The following is a 15,128-nucleotide window of genomic DNA, read 5'->3' as shown; positions in this document are numbered from 1 at the left end:
ACATTTAGTTTAAAAGTGTAGAGACAGCTGTCTGTTCAGTGACAATGAGCAGAGGAAGCTCATGTATCGCGTCCCACACTGACCTTGCTCTGGTGGCGTTTGTTGGGGGATGGTGTTGAGGGAGAAAGTGAGGACTGCAGATTCTGGAGGTCACAGTCAGTGTGTGGCCCTGGAAAAGCACAGCAGGTCATGCAGCATCTGAGGAGCAGGAGAGTCGGTTTCGGGTATAAGCCCTTCATCAGGATTGTGGATTGGGAAAGGGGGCTTAGAGATAAATAGAAGGTTAGGGGTGGAGGCAAGGTAGCTCAGATTGCAATAGATATATGCCTTGGGGATGGGGGCAAGGCAGCTGGGTTGGTGATAGGTAAATGCAGGTGTGGGGTGTTCAGAGAATTTTACATTCACTCTAAAAGTGAAGATGGGGCAGCATGGTGGCACATTGGTTAGCACTCCACTAGGGACAGGGGTTTGATTCCAGTCTCGGGCACCTCTCTGTGTGGGGTTTGCACACTCTCCTTGTGTCTGTGTGGGATTACTCTGGGTGCTCTGGTTTCCTGCCACTGTCTAAAGATGTACAGGTTCGGTGGATTGGCTATGCAAACTTTCCTCAGGGATGTGTAAGTTAGATGTGTTAGTGAGGGGACATGTTGAGTAATAGGGGAGTAGGGGAGGGGAATGAGTCTGTGTGGGTTATCGTTCGGAAGGTCAGTGTGGACTTGTTGGGCCAAATGGCCTGTTTCCATTCTGTAGGGATTGTATGTTTCTAGATAAAGGTGGATAAAAGGTGTACTCTCGATCTCGGAGAAGCTAGGGAAATGATTGCTGGGCCCCTTACTGAGATATTTCTATCATTGATAGTTGCAGGTGAGGTGCTGGAAGATTGGAGGTTGGCTAACACATTGTCATGATTTAAGAAAGGTGCTAAGGAAAAGCCAGGGAATATAGACCGGTGAGCCTGACATCAGTGGTGGGCAAGTTGTTGGAGGGAATCCTGAGGGACAGGATTCACATGTATTTGGTAAGCCAAAGACTGATTATGGATAGTTAGCATGGCTTTGTGCATGGGAAATCATGTCTCATGTACTTGATTGAGTTTTTTGAAGAAGTAACAAAGAGGATTGATGAGGGCAGAGTAGTGGACGTGATTGATATGAACTTCAGTAAGGCATGCAACAAGGTTCCTCATGGGTGACTGGTCAGCAAGGTTAGATCTCATAGAATACAGAGATTTGGATACAGAACTGGCTGGAAAGTAGAAGACATAGGGTAGTGGTGGAGGATTGCTTTTCAGAGTGGAGGTCTGTGACCAATGGTGTGCCATAAGGATCGGTGCTGGGTCCATACTTCTCATCATTTGTATAAATGATTTGAATGTGAACATAGGAGGTATCGTTAGTAAGTTTGCAGATGACACCAAGATTGGTGGTGTAGTGGACAGTGAAGGAGGTTACCATGATCCAATGTGATTGGGCCATGTCGATTTCACCAGTTTCCTCAATTCCCCTCCTCCCAGCCCCACCGCATCCCATTTATCTGTGAGGCATCTTGAGGGAATCCCCTCATTCCTGAAGAAGAGCTTGTGCTTGAAGCGTCGTCTCTCTTGTTCCTCAGGTGCTGCCTGAGTGGCTGTGCTTTTCCAGCAACACACTTTCCAACTCTGATCTCCAGCATCTGCAGTCCTCACTTTCTCCCAACTGAGCACGTGCACTGAGAAATTGCAAATGGAGTTCAATGTAGATCAGTATGAGGTGTTACATATTGGGAAGTCACATCAAGGTAGGAGTTTCATGATGAATGTTTGGGCCACAAGGAGTGTAGTAGAACAGAGGGACCTTGGAGTTCAGGTGTATGGTTGTCTGAAAGTGGAGTCACAGGTAGACAGGGCAGTGAAGGAGGCTTTTGACACACTGGCCTTCATCAGTCAGGGCATTGAGTAGAGACGTTGGGAAGTTATGGTGCAGTTATACAGAATGGTGACGAAGCCTGCACTTGGAGTATTGTGTTCAGTTTTGGTCACCTTGCTATAGGAAAGATGTTATTAAACAGGATAGAGTGCAGAAGGAATTTACAAGGAAGTTGCCAGGACTCAGGGTCTGAGTTGGAGGGAGAGGTTGCACAAGCTCGGACTTTTTTCTTTAGAGCAAAGGAGCTGGGGGTGGGACAACAGGCAATAGGTGCAGCAGGAGGCCATTCAGCCCTTTGAGCCTGCACCACCATTCAATATAATCATGGCTGATCATTTCTAATCTGTATCGTCTTCCTGCCTTATCTCCATAACCCTTGATTCCACTATCTTTGTGAGCTCTATCCAACTCTTTCTTAAATGAATCCAGAGACTGGGCCTCCACTGCCATCTGGGGCAGAGCATTCCACACAGCCACCACTCTCTGGGTAAAGACGTTTCTCCTCATCTCTGTCCTAAATGGTCTACCCCGTATTTTTAAGCTGTGTCCTCTGGTTCGGCACTCAGCCATCAGCGGAAACATGTTTCCTGCTGCCAGAGTGTCCAATCCTTTCATAATCTTATATGTCTCAATCGGATCCCCTCTGTCTTCTCAACTCAAGGGTATACAAGCCCAGTCGCTTCAGTCTTTCCTTATAAGGTAATCCTGCCATTCCAGGAATTGACCTCGTGAACCTACGCTGCACTCCCTCAACAGCCAGAATGTCTTTCCTCAAATTTGGAGACCAGAACTGCACACAGTACTCCAGGTGTGGTCTCACCAGGGCTGTATACAGCTGCAGAAGCACCTCTTTGCTTCTATACTCAATTCCTCTTGTTATGAAGGCCAGCATGCTATTAGTCTTCTTCACTACCTGCTGTACCTTCATGCTTGCCTTCATTGACTGGTGTACAAGAACACCCAGATCTCTCTGTACTGCCCCTTTACCTAACTTTATTCCATTGAGGTAGTAATCTGCCTTCCTGTTCTTGCCACCAAAGTGGATAACCATACATTTATCCACATTAAACTGCATCTGCCATGCATCTGCCCACTCACCTAACTTGTCCAGTTCACACTGTAATCTCCTAACATCCTCATCACATTTCACCCTGCCACCCAGCTTTGTATCATCAGCAAATTTGCTAATGTTATTGCTGATATCATCTTCTATATCGTTAACATATATTGTAAAAAGCTGCGGTCCCAGCACGGATCCCTGCGGTACCCCACTGGTCAATGCCTGCCATTCCGAAATGGAGCCGTTTATCACTACCCTTTGTTTCCTATCAGCCAACCAATTTTCAGTCCAAGTCAGTACTTTGCCCCCAATACCATGCACCCTAATTTTGCTCACTAACCTCCTGTGTGCAACTTTATCAAAAGCTTTCTGGAAGGCCTGGTACACTACATCTACTGGATCTCCCTCGTCCATCTTCAGAGTTACATCAAGAAATTCAAGAAGATTAGTCAAGCATGATTCCCCCTTCATAAATCCATGCTGACTCTGTCCTATCCTGTTACTACTATCCAGATGTGCCGTAATTTCAAGCTTTATAATAGACTCCAGCATCTTTCCCACCACTGAGGCCAGGCTAACTGGTCTATAATTTCCTCCTTTCTTAAAAAGTGGTATAACATTAACCACCCTCCAATCCTCAGGAACGGACCCCGAATCTATCGAACTCTGGAAAATAATCACCAACGCATCTACGATTTCCTGAGCCACCTCCTTCAGTACCCCGTTATGTAGACCATCAGGCCCCAGAGACTTATCAACCTTCAGACCTAACAGTCTCTTCAACACAAATCCTGGCAAATATAAATTCCCTTAAGTTCAGGTCCTTCAGCCACTGTTACCTCAGGGAGATTGCTTGTGTCTTCCCCAGTGAACACAGATCTGAAGTACCCATTTAAATCTTCTGCCATTTCTTTGTTCTCCGGAATATATTCCCCTGTTTCTGTCTTCAAGGGCCCAGTTTTAATCCTAACCATTTTTTTGCACTGCACATACTTAAAAAAGCTTTTACTATCCTCCTTTATATTATTGGCCAGTTTACCTTCGTACCTAATTTTTCCTCTGCGTATTTCCTTTTTAGTAATCCTCTGTTGCTCTTTAAAAGCTTCCCAGTCCTCCGTTTTCCCACTTATCTTTGCTATGTTATACTTTTTCTCTTTTAACTTTATATGTTTCTTAACTTCCCTCGTCAGCCACGGCCGCCCATGCCTCCTCTTGGGATCTTTCTTCCTTTTAGGAATGAACTGATCCTGCAACTTCTGCATTATACACAGAAATATCCACCATTGTTCCTCCACAGTCATCCCTGCTAAGGTATTGCACAATTGAACTTTGGCCAGCTCCTCCCTCATAGTACTTCTGCTGAATAAAGGGAACTATGGAGCTGTCACTTCCGACTGTACCCTCTCCCTCTCAAATTGCAGGTTGAAGCTTAATGTATTATGGTCACTATTTCCCAATGGCTCCTTCACTTCGAGGTCACTGATCAATTCTGTTTCGCTGCACAATACCAGATCCAGAATTGCCTTCTCCCTGGTAGGGTCCAGCACCAGCTGCTCTATGAATCCATCTCTGAGGCACTCCACAAAGTCTCTTTCTTGAGGTCCAATACCATCCTGATTCTCCCAGTCTACCTGCATGTTGAAATCCCCCATAACTGTAGTAACATCTTTGCGACAGGCCAATTTCAACTCCTGATTCAACTTACATCCGACATCCAGACTACTGTTTGGGGGCCTGTAGATGACTCCCAAGAGGGTCTTTTGAAATCGTATGGAAGTGTACAATGTCAAGAAAGGTATGGATGGGATGAACGTGCTCAGTCTTTTTCCCAGGGTTGAGGAGTCAAGGACTAGAGGGCACCAGTTTAAGGTTAGAGGGGAGAGAATGAAAGGGAATTGAGGAACAATGATTTCACACAGAGGGAGGTCCGCATGTGGAATAGGAAGCCAGCAGAGGTGGTTGAGGCAGGTACATAAACAACGTTCAAAGTGCATTTGGACAAATTCATGGATAGGAAAGGATTATAAGGCTGTGGGCCATGTACAGGGAAATGGGGTTAGTGGGGATGGACATTTTCATAGGCAAGGACCAATTTGCCAAGGGGAGGAGGTTCCACAATTTCCCCACCCTCAATGATGGGGGAACCCAGCACAAAGGATAAGGCTGAAGCATTTGCAACAACCTGCAGCCAGTAATCTCCAAAGGGCCAATCCATTGTAGTCCTCAGCATCACCGATACCTGTCTTCAGTCAGTACTATTGACTCCATGTGACAGAGAAACAGCTGCAGATATTGGATACTGTGAAGCCAATGCACCCTGACGAACATTGTGGGAATAAGGTGAAAGAGCTGTGATCCTGAACGTGCCGTGTCCCTATCCATTCTGTTCCAGTGCAGCTACAACTGCAGCATCTACCTGGAAATGGAGATAATTAACCAGTAGTGTCCTGTTGACAAAAACTGGGATAAATGCAACCTTGCCAATTCCTCCCCTATCAATCCACTCTCAATCACAAGTGGAGGGATGTAAGCTTTTGTCAACAGTGTTATCAAGGCACATGTCCCCCACACTAACCTGTTCACTGATGTTCAGTCTGTGTTCCACCGGGGCGACCCAGCTCCTGATCTCAGTACAGCTTGGTCCAAATAAGTAAAAGAGCTGAACTTAAGAGGGGAAGTTAGGGTGACTGCTTGAAGACTAAGGCAGAATTTGATTGAACAATTTACTAAGGAGTCCTCAGAAAACCGGACTCATTGGGATTAGAAAACCTCTTTGCTGGTTGGAGTCATGTCCTGCACAAAGAAAGATGGTTCTGGTTATCAATGTTCAATCACCACATTCCCAGGACATCTCTGCCAGAGTTCCTCAAGGTACTCTCTTAGACACAACCATGTCAACTGTTCCATCAAAGACCTTCCCTCCATCAGAATGTCAAAAGTGGGGATGTTTGTTCATGATTGCCCAATGTTCAGCCCCATTGACAACGTCACAGATACTGAAACAGTCCATGTTCAAATGCAGCAAGACCTGAACAACATTCACATTCAGAACACACAACTGTCAGGCAATGACTGTCTCCAACAAGGGAAAATCTCACTATTACACCATAACAGTCTCCATGACATTCCCATTGCTCAATCCCTCACTATTAACATCCTGTGGCTTCTCTGCCTCGGCTGGGATATGTTGCCTGTCCCTAATTGCCCTTGATTTGGTTGGTTTGCACAGCTATTTCAGAATCAGTGACATTGCTGTGGGTCTGGAGTCACATTTAGGCCAGACCAGGTCAAGATGGTAGATTCCCTTCCCTAATGGGAATTGTGAATGATAAAAGATTAGTTTCACAGTCACAATTACTAAGATTAGACATTTGCAAAAAAGATCGAACACAAAAATCCATCAGTGACGACAATGAGATTTGAGCCCCCAGCCTCAGATGATTAACCTGACTCACTGAATTCCTGTTTCAGTAACACTACCATTATGCCACTTGTTCCACCCACCTGTAGACAGAAACCTGAGCCTGAGACAGATGGCTCAGTGATAGGCATCAGTGTCAAGGAATCAGGAGTTTAATTAACATAGAATCCCTGCAGTGTGGAAACAGGCCGTTCAGTCCAACAAGTCCACACTGACCCTCTGAAAAGTAAGCCACCCAGACCCATCCCTTTACTTTACATTTACCCCTGACTAATGCACCTAACCTAATCATCCCTGAACACAATGGTCCATTTAGCATAGCCAGTTAACTTAACCTGCACATAGAATCATAGAGATGTACAGCACGGAAACAGACCCTTCGGTCCAACCCGTCCATGCCGACCAGATATCCCAACCCAATCTAGTCCCACCTGCCAGCACCCAGCCCACATCCCTCCAAACCCTTCCTATTCATATACCCATCCAAATGCCTCTTAAATATTGTAATTGTACCAGCCTCCACCACTTCCTCTGGCAGCTCATTCCATACATGTACTACCCTCTGCGTGGAAACGTTGTCGCTAGGGTCTCCTTTATATCTTTCCCATCTCACCCTAAACCTATGCCTTCTAGTTCTGGACTCCCCCACACCAGGGAAAAGACTTTGTCTATTTACCCTATCCATGACCCTCATGATTTTATAAACCTCTATAAGGTTGCCCCGCAGCCTTTGACGCTCCAGGGAAAACAGCCCCAGCCTGTTCAACCTCTCCGTATAGCTCAAATTCACCAACCCTGGCAACATCCTTGTAAATCTTTTCTGAACCCTTTCAAGTTTCACAACATCTTTGCGTTAGGAAGGAGACCAGAATTGCACGCAATATTCCAACAGTGGCCTAACCAATGTCCTGTACAGCTGCAACATGACCTCCCAACTCCTGTACTCAATACTCTGACTAATAAAGGAAAGCATACCAAACGCCTTCTTCACTATCCTATTCTACCGATGACTCCACTCCAAGGTCTCTGTTCAGCAACACTCCCTAGGACTTTACCATGAAGTGTCTAAGTCCTTTAAAATTTGCTTTGCCAAAATGCATCACCTCACATTTATCTAAATTAAATTCCATCTGCCACTTCTCAGCCCATTGGCCCATCTGATCAAGATCCCGTTGTAATCTGAGGTAACCCTCTTCGCTGTCCACTACACCTCCAATTTTGGTGTCATCTGCAAACTTACTAACTATACCTCGTATGCTCACATTCAAATAATTTATATAAATGACAAAAAAATAGAAGACCCACCACCGATCCTTGTGGCATTCCACTGGTCACAGGCCTCCAGTCTGAAAAACAACCCTCCACCACCCTCTGTCTTCTACCTTTGAGCCAATTCTGTATCCAAATGGCGAGTTCTCCCTGCATTCCATGAGATCTAACTTTGCTAATTAGTCTCCCATGGGGAATCTTGTTGAACACCTCACTGAAGTCCATCTCTATCACCATCTACTGCTCTGCCCTCATCAATCCTCTTTGTTACTTCTTCAAAAAACTCAATCAAGTTTGAGAGACATGATTTCCCACGCACAAAGCCATGTTGACTGTCCCTAATCTGTCCTTGCCTTTCCAAATACATGTACGTCCTGTCCCTTAGGATTCCCCCAACAACTTGCCCACCACCAATGTCAGGCTCACTGGTCTATAGTTCCTTGGCTTGTCCTTACCACCCTTCTTAAACAGTGGCACCACGTTAGCCAACCTTCAGTCTTCCAGCAACTCACCTGTGACTATTGAGGTTACAAGGTGTCCAGCAACCGCTTTCCTGTCTTCCCTCAAAATTCTGGGGAATACCTGATCAGGTCCTGGTGATTTATCCATTTCAAGACATCCAGCACATCTTCCTCTGTAATATGGACGTTTTTCAAGATGACACCATCCATTTCCCTACATTCTATATCATCCAAGTCCTTTTCCGCAGTAAATACTGATGCAAAATATTCATTTAGTATCTCCCCGGTCTCCTGCGGCTCCACAAAGGTCGCCTTTGAGGGGCCCAGTTCTCTCCCTAGTTACACTTTTGTCCTTAATATATTTGTAAAAACCATTTGGATTCTCCTTAATTCTATTTGCCAAAGCTAGTTCATGTCCCCTTTTTGCCCTCTTGATTTCTCTCTTAAGTATATTCCTACCACCTTTATACTGTAAGGAGTAATTGATCTATCCTGTCTATTTCTGACATAAGCTTCCTTATTTTTCTTAACCAAACCCTCAATTTCTTTAGTCATCCAGCATTCCCTACACCTACCAGCCTTCCCTTTCACCCTGACTGGAATATACTTTCTCTGGATTCTCTATCTCATTTCTGACGGCTTCCCATTTTCCAGCCATCCCTTTACCTGCAAACATCTGCTCCCAATCGGCTTTTGAAAGTTCTTGCCTAATACTGTCAAAATTGGCCTTTCTCCAATTCAGAACTTCAACATTTAGATATGGTCTATCCTTTTCCATCACTATTAAAAAATTAACAGAATTATGGTCGCTGGCCCCAAAATGCTCCCGCACCTGCCCTGCCTTATTTCCCAAGAGTAGTCAAGCTTTGCAACCTCGAGTAGGTTCATCTGCATAATGAATCAACAAATTTTCATGTACACACTTCACAAATTCCTCTCCATCTAAACCCTTAACACTATGACAGTCTCAGTCTATGTTTGGCAAGTTAAAGTCCCCTACCATAACTACCCTATTATTCTTACAGATAACTCAGATCTCCTTACAAGTTTGTTTCTCAATTTCCCTGACTATTGGGGGGTCGATAATACAATCCCAATGAGGTGATCATCCCTTTCTTATTTCTCAGTTCAACCCAAAAAACTTCCCTGGATGTATTCCCAAGAATACCCTCCCAGAGAACAGCTGCAACGATATCCCTCGTCAAAAACATCACTCCCCCTCCTCTCTTGCCTCCCTTCCTGTCACATTTGTATTGTGGAACCTCAAGCTGCCAGTCCAGTCTATCGCTGAGGCAGGTTTCTGTAACTGCTATGGTATCCCAGTCACATGTTCCTAACCACACCCTGAGTTCATCTGCTTTCCTGTTAGTTGTTGTATTGTTGGAGGAAACCCACACAGATGGAGGGAGAACTCCACACAGATCATTGGCCAATGCTGGGATCGAACCCAGGTCCCTGGTGCGATGATGCAGTCATGCTAACCACTGCACTGCTATGCTGCCAGCGAGAATGCAAGAGAAATCTTTGCAGAGTGTGTGGAAACACAGTTCATGTTTTGTGTTGAAATGGAGATAATTAACCAGTAGTGTCCTGTTGACAAAAAGTGAGATAAATCCAACCTTGCCAATTCCTCCCCCACCAATCCACTCTCAATCACAAGTGAAGTGATGGAAGGTTTTGTCAACAGTGTTATCAAGGCACATGTCCCCCACACTAACCTGTTCACTGATGTTCAGTCTGTGTTCCACCGGGGCTACCCAGCTCCTGATCTCAGTACAGATTGGTCCAAATGAGTAAAAGTTCTGAACTTGAGGGGAAGTGAGGGTGACTGTTTTAAGACCAAGGCAGAATTTTATTGCACAATTTACCAAGGAGTCCTCAGAAAATTGGACTCATTGGGATTAGAAAAACCTCTTTGCTGGTTGGAGTCATGCCCAGCACAAAGAAAGATAGTACTGGTTATCACTGTTCAACCACCACATTCCTAGAACATCTCTGCCAGAGTTCCTCAAGATACTCTCTTAGACACAACCATGTCAACTGCTCCATCAAAGACCTTCCCTCCATCAGAATGTCAGAAGTGGGGATGTTTGCTCATGATTGCCCAATGTTCAGCCCCATTGACAACGTTACAGATACTGAAACAGTCCCTGTTCAAGTGCAGCAAGACCTGAACAACATTCTCTTTCAGAACACACAACTGTCAGGCAATGACTGTCTCCAACAAGGGAAAATCTCACTGTCACACCATGACATTCCCATTGCTGAATCCCTCACTATTAAACATGCTGTGGCTTCTCTGTCTCGACTGGGAGTTGTTGCCTGTCCTTGATTTGGTTGGTTTGCTCAGCTGTTTACTACATCAAGTAAAGATGGTAGATTTCCTTCCCTGATGGGAATGGTGAACGAGATGGGCTTTTATAAAAGATTAGCTTCACAGTCACTATTACCGAGAGTAGATATTGCACCCACCTGAGGACAGAAGCCTAATCCTCAGACAGATGGCTCAGCGATAGGATTATTTGACACTAATGGCTAAGTTTAATTAATATAGAAACCCTTCAGTGTGGGAACAGTCCATTCAAATCAACAAGTCCACACTGACCCTCTGAAAGGTAAGCCACCCAGACCTTTATTCGACAATGACTACTGACGCTCCACCTAACCTCTACATGAAAAACTATGGTCAATTTAGCTTAGCCAGCTCATCTAACCTGCACATGTTTGGACTGTGGGAGGAAACCCAGACACGGAGAACTCCACGTAGATAATTGCCCAAGGATCAAACCCAGGTCCCTGGTGCTGTGAAGGAGCAGTGCTAACCACTGTGGCACTATGCTGCCCAAGAGTGTAGGAAAAATCTCAGTAGAGTCTGTGGAAAGATAGTTCATGGCTTATGATGGATGTGACTCTTGAAAGGTTAGCAGTGTCTGTCCACTGATGCAGCCGGACTACCTGAGTTTTCCCAGCATTCTGTGGTTTCAGATTACCAGCCTGTGCAGTATTTTGCTTTTAGTCCTGAGGGTAGGTTCCTTCCAGAGTCTTCAGCCTGTGCCAATGCTATGGTTTTAAGAATTATATTTTGTCCTGGTTGGTTGGAGAGAGTCTTGGAGGCAAAGGCAGGGAGCTACCTGTGGAAAACCAGGAAACACCTTTCAGCAGTTGCTGCTTAGGCCTTGACGTAGCAACTATTTTCTCCACCCCCCCTCAGTCACAAAATCCAGGGTGGGGTGGGGGGAGAAGATACCCTTCCTGCTGTGGAGTTGCAGGAGACAATGTTTTGAGAGTTTGCCTCTGAGGAGGGGGGGCTGTTTATTGGAACACACTATATTAGAGCAGAAAGAGAGGGAGGACTGCAAGTGTGGAGGTCAGTCAAAATATTGTGCTGGAAGAGCACAACTGCTCAGGTACTGAGAAACAGAAGAGTCAGCAATTCAAGCATAAGCTTGGCATCAGGAATGTGGGAGGGGTATCCAAGGGGAGGGGCTTGGACCAGGGTGAAAAGTAGCTGGGAATACAAGAGTTAGGAGGGATGGTGTTAGTGATCATCAAATACATCCAAGGTTGCCTAAACTACTCACTGGAAGCAGCAAATATCTGCCATAACCCAATCAATCATTCAGGAAACTCAGTTCACGGATTGGAGAGGCTAAACCTAGAGATTGTACCCAGGAATAGTTTAAATGAAGGAAGGATGCAGAAACTAAACCAACTCCAGACAGAGGACATGAATCACTGCTTTATTGACTATTCCAATCACCAGTTGAAGGGTGTTTGCTTGCATCTCCTGTACAGGAACAAGGCCAGCAATGAAGCAGAGATCAGACAGACAGCTGTCACAGTCAGGACCACTATCACACCCAGCTCAGACTCCACACCTACAAAACAAGGAGAAACCAATGGTTACGGAGGGAAAACAGGGACAGAAAAGGAAACTAGCAGGTAGCCAACTCACCGCTTGGAGACCTCTCCTGCATCCTTCCATCACCCTCAGTCAGGGGCTGAGTTGCCAGGTTGTTCAGCTCAGTATCCAGAATGATCAGGGGGCCAAGTGAGGCCTCCCCCTCCCACTTCAATCCAGCTTCACTCTCTGCAACATCAAGCATCCCAGTCAGAGAAGGAGGTGGGGTGGGGATTCCCAACATCTAGAGGATCAATGTCCTACCAGCTTCAGGGCCAATGTCTCTCCTTCCTCTGAAAGGGAACAGGATCTCCCTTGTGCTCCCACAATTCCCCACATGGCAACAGGCACAAATGTCACTGTCTGACTCCTCCAATGGGGTCCAGCTAAACAAGAGAAACAGCCCATCAACCACATGGTGCATCACCTCTCCCAAGAACAACATCCCTGAGGGACAGGGAGAGGGAACTTACATATTCTGCAGCTTCTGGAAAGTACAAGCTTTGTTCCTGGAATCTCCCTGATCCACTGCAGCAACCCTCAGGTGACGAACATCTGAGGGACACAGAACAAGTCAGTGTTTAGTGACTCCCTCCCCAGGGTGGAGAACCACATCAGCAGCTTCCTCTTACCAAAGATCGCTCATCACCATAGAAACGGAAGGCATCCAGGTCAAACCAGAGCTTGTCCGGCTCACGCCCGTCTCTCGGCAACACAAAGGTTGAAAAGGAGTCCTCAGCTTTGCTGTCCAGGAGGCAACTGCAGATGGACAAAGGGCCATGAAGTGAATGGAGTGAAGTCATTGAGATGGGAGCAGCTGGAGAAAGCAGAGATCTCCTTACCCATTGTAGTCAATGATGCTGTATCTCGGGGTGGAGTCCTTGTCTGGGCTCAGTGTAGCTACACAGCGATCAATGTACAGCTTCAGGGGCACATGGTTGGCCAGTGAAACCGATGCCTCAATGTGAATGAGGTCTCCCAGGGAGTAGACAGTGGAAGTGCGCTCTGTCAGCCAGTCACCTGAAGTACAGCAAGACAAGGGTTGGAGACAATGGGTACAACTCCCAGAGAGACACCAGGAGATCCCTCCCCAGCCACCCATCACATACCATTCATTAGACGCAGGGAGAATGACAGATGCCCTTCTCCAGACCTGGTGGAGCTGAATGGGATCCAGGTGGGCTTGATGGGATTGCTGCTCACATTGCCCTTCCTGGGGGAAGGAGACAGGGCAGCCATTTTAGGACAGTGTCAGACAACAGCAGCAGGGGATCATACTGACAATCGAGTAAAGATTCTCACCTCAAATAACGACATTCAATGGGAACAACAGCACCATTGGTTCTCACAATGACAGATCCAGGATAGTTTGGGATGTGGGTCAGGTGGGTGGTGTAGACCAGGAAATCTCCAGTCATCTGAAAGACATCAGGTTAACGAATGAGGGGCTAATGTGAAATGAGAAGGTTCTACTCAGGGTTCACAATGACACCATCCCATTGGGACAATTCTTTCAGGGCGTGATAGAAGCAGCCTCATGAGCATACCAACAACCACTGACCCCACCCCCACATTCCCAGAGCTGGAGAGACCACTGTTCAAGAGCAATGGGTCACAGGTCAAGGATTAGTCATTTAGGATCAGTTTAACAAGATTGACATCATACCAAAGATCAGATTTGAATTCCTGATGCAAAAGTTGGTTTAAAGGAGGATGGGTGTTGTGCTCCCAGACAGTATTTGCAATAAATATTCAGGGAACAGGGATGTGGTGATTGTTATCACAGAAGGAGGTTGCCAGGATCTTTTGGCCATTTAATTCCTAATGTAATCAGGAAACCTCTAGGTTTGAGGAGAGATGACTGATGCAATACCTGGGGAGGTTTGCAGTAAACTGAGGCAATAAAAGCTGTGTCCAAGAGCTGAGAAAAGTAGAGAAAACAATAGGTCACCAGAATGAAATCAAAACAGTTTTACTGACAGGCCAAGTGTGGAACCCCGCAAGTACAGAGCCCCCCCATCACCCCCACGCCCCAGTAGGAAGGAGGTCAAGTCCATTTACCTGATGAAATGGAAGATACTTTCCCTCAAACTAAACATCATGCGGCTATCCTGATGAAGGGCTTCTGCCCAAAGTGTCAATGTCCCTGCTCCTCGGATGCTGACTGACCTGCTGTGCTTTTGCAGCACCGCACTAATCTATCTGCTATATTATTTACATTCCTATAACATCTCTATAGAGAAACTACACAACACAATGATGCACTGTGGAAAGTCACTAAATCAATTCAGGAGAAAGGTCACAGTATCCAAACATCCACAGATCACATGATACCCAATTCACACTGAGAACATACATTGTAACAGAACATATATAACCAGAAGCTTCCAAACCAGTGAAAATGGCAGCACAAGACAAGAGAAGGAGAACAGTTAAGGCAGGGCCCAATCCAGGATAGGAACCTAGTCTGAGTATTTGAGAAAGCAGGAGAATGGTCCACCTCAATATCAAAGATCTCAGCCCAAACTTCCAGCAAGTTCAGACAACTCCCATTACCTGCAATCTGCTGCCACACTCATGCAGCCCATAGTCAAAGAGGACAGTCTGGTTCTCAGGGAACACTCTGGTTGGACGACAACCTGCTCTCCCCAGGGTCAGGTCAGCAGCTTTAATCAGGTGCCTGGTTCCAAATAAATCCAGCTGGGCCCTGACCAGCAGGTTGTGCTCTCCACACTGCACCATCACAGTCTGCAGTGGGGACACAATCCCAACCTCAGACATTCGGAAACTAGAACCAATAGGACCCCCATGAGGCACTCTCTCAGGAACAGGGCTGGCTCTCACTATTGTCCATGGAAACCTCTGGCTCAGAAACTGTTGCCATGTTTCAGAGCAACAAACAGCTCCAACTAACACCAACAAAGGGAACAAACCCCTCACTACAAAATCACCCATGATCACAAACAACTCAACCATCCCCACACACCCCCAACCAGCTACTTTTATACACACAACCTGCTCTCACCTGACACCAATGTGACCAGAAGCAGCAACATTGAACCAATCAACCAACCCCGATCTCTACAATTTCCACCAATGACTAAATTCATCG

At 46.0% G+C, this 15,128-nt stretch overlaps 1 protein-coding gene across 1 annotated transcript; it reads right to left on the bottom strand.

The window, feature by feature from the left end:
* Positions 1 to 12,630: 12,630 nt before the first annotated feature.
* On the bottom strand, positions 12,631 to 14,797 carry LOC148138644 (zona pellucida sperm-binding protein 3-like). Its single transcript, XM_087981206.1, has 5 exons — positions 14,573 to 14,797; positions 13,319 to 13,434; positions 13,126 to 13,229; positions 12,859 to 13,036; positions 12,631 to 12,775 (listed from the first exon to the last, which is right to left on the bottom strand). The coding sequence occupies exons 1-5, from the start codon at positions 14,795 to 14,797 to the stop codon at positions 12,631 to 12,633; spliced, it is 768 nt and encodes a 255-aa protein (XP_087837332.1).
* Positions 14,798 to 15,128: the final 331 nt, after the last annotated feature.

The sequence above is a fragment of the Chiloscyllium plagiosum genome, unplaced genomic scaffold, assembly GCF_037043375.1.
Source record: "Chiloscyllium plagiosum isolate Xiang-an unplaced genomic scaffold, Cpla_swu_hap1 HiC_scaffold_39, whole genome shotgun sequence".
Lineage (NCBI taxonomy): Eukaryota > Metazoa > Chordata > Chondrichthyes > Orectolobiformes > Hemiscylliidae > Chiloscyllium > Chiloscyllium plagiosum.
Note: the sequence above shows the minus strand (reverse complement) of the source record. Positions and strands in the feature narration are given on the sequence as shown.

What these genes read in the sequence shown, in the direction of transcription:
- LOC148138644 (XM_087981206.1), bottom strand. Translation starts at nt 14,797, where the DNA reads ATGTCTGAGGTTGGGATTGTGTCCCCACTGCAGACTGTGATGGTGCAG. An exon ending in CTCCCTGCGTCTAATGAATG is followed by an intron (nt 13,037 to 13,125) that starts GTATGTGATGGG and finishes GCTGTACTTCAG; the next exon opens with GTGACTGGCTGACAGAGCGC. An exon ending in AGCATCATTGACTACAATGG is followed by an intron (nt 12,776 to 12,858) that starts GTAAGGAGATCT and finishes GTCCATCTGCAG; the next exon opens with TTGCCTCCTGGACAGCAAAG.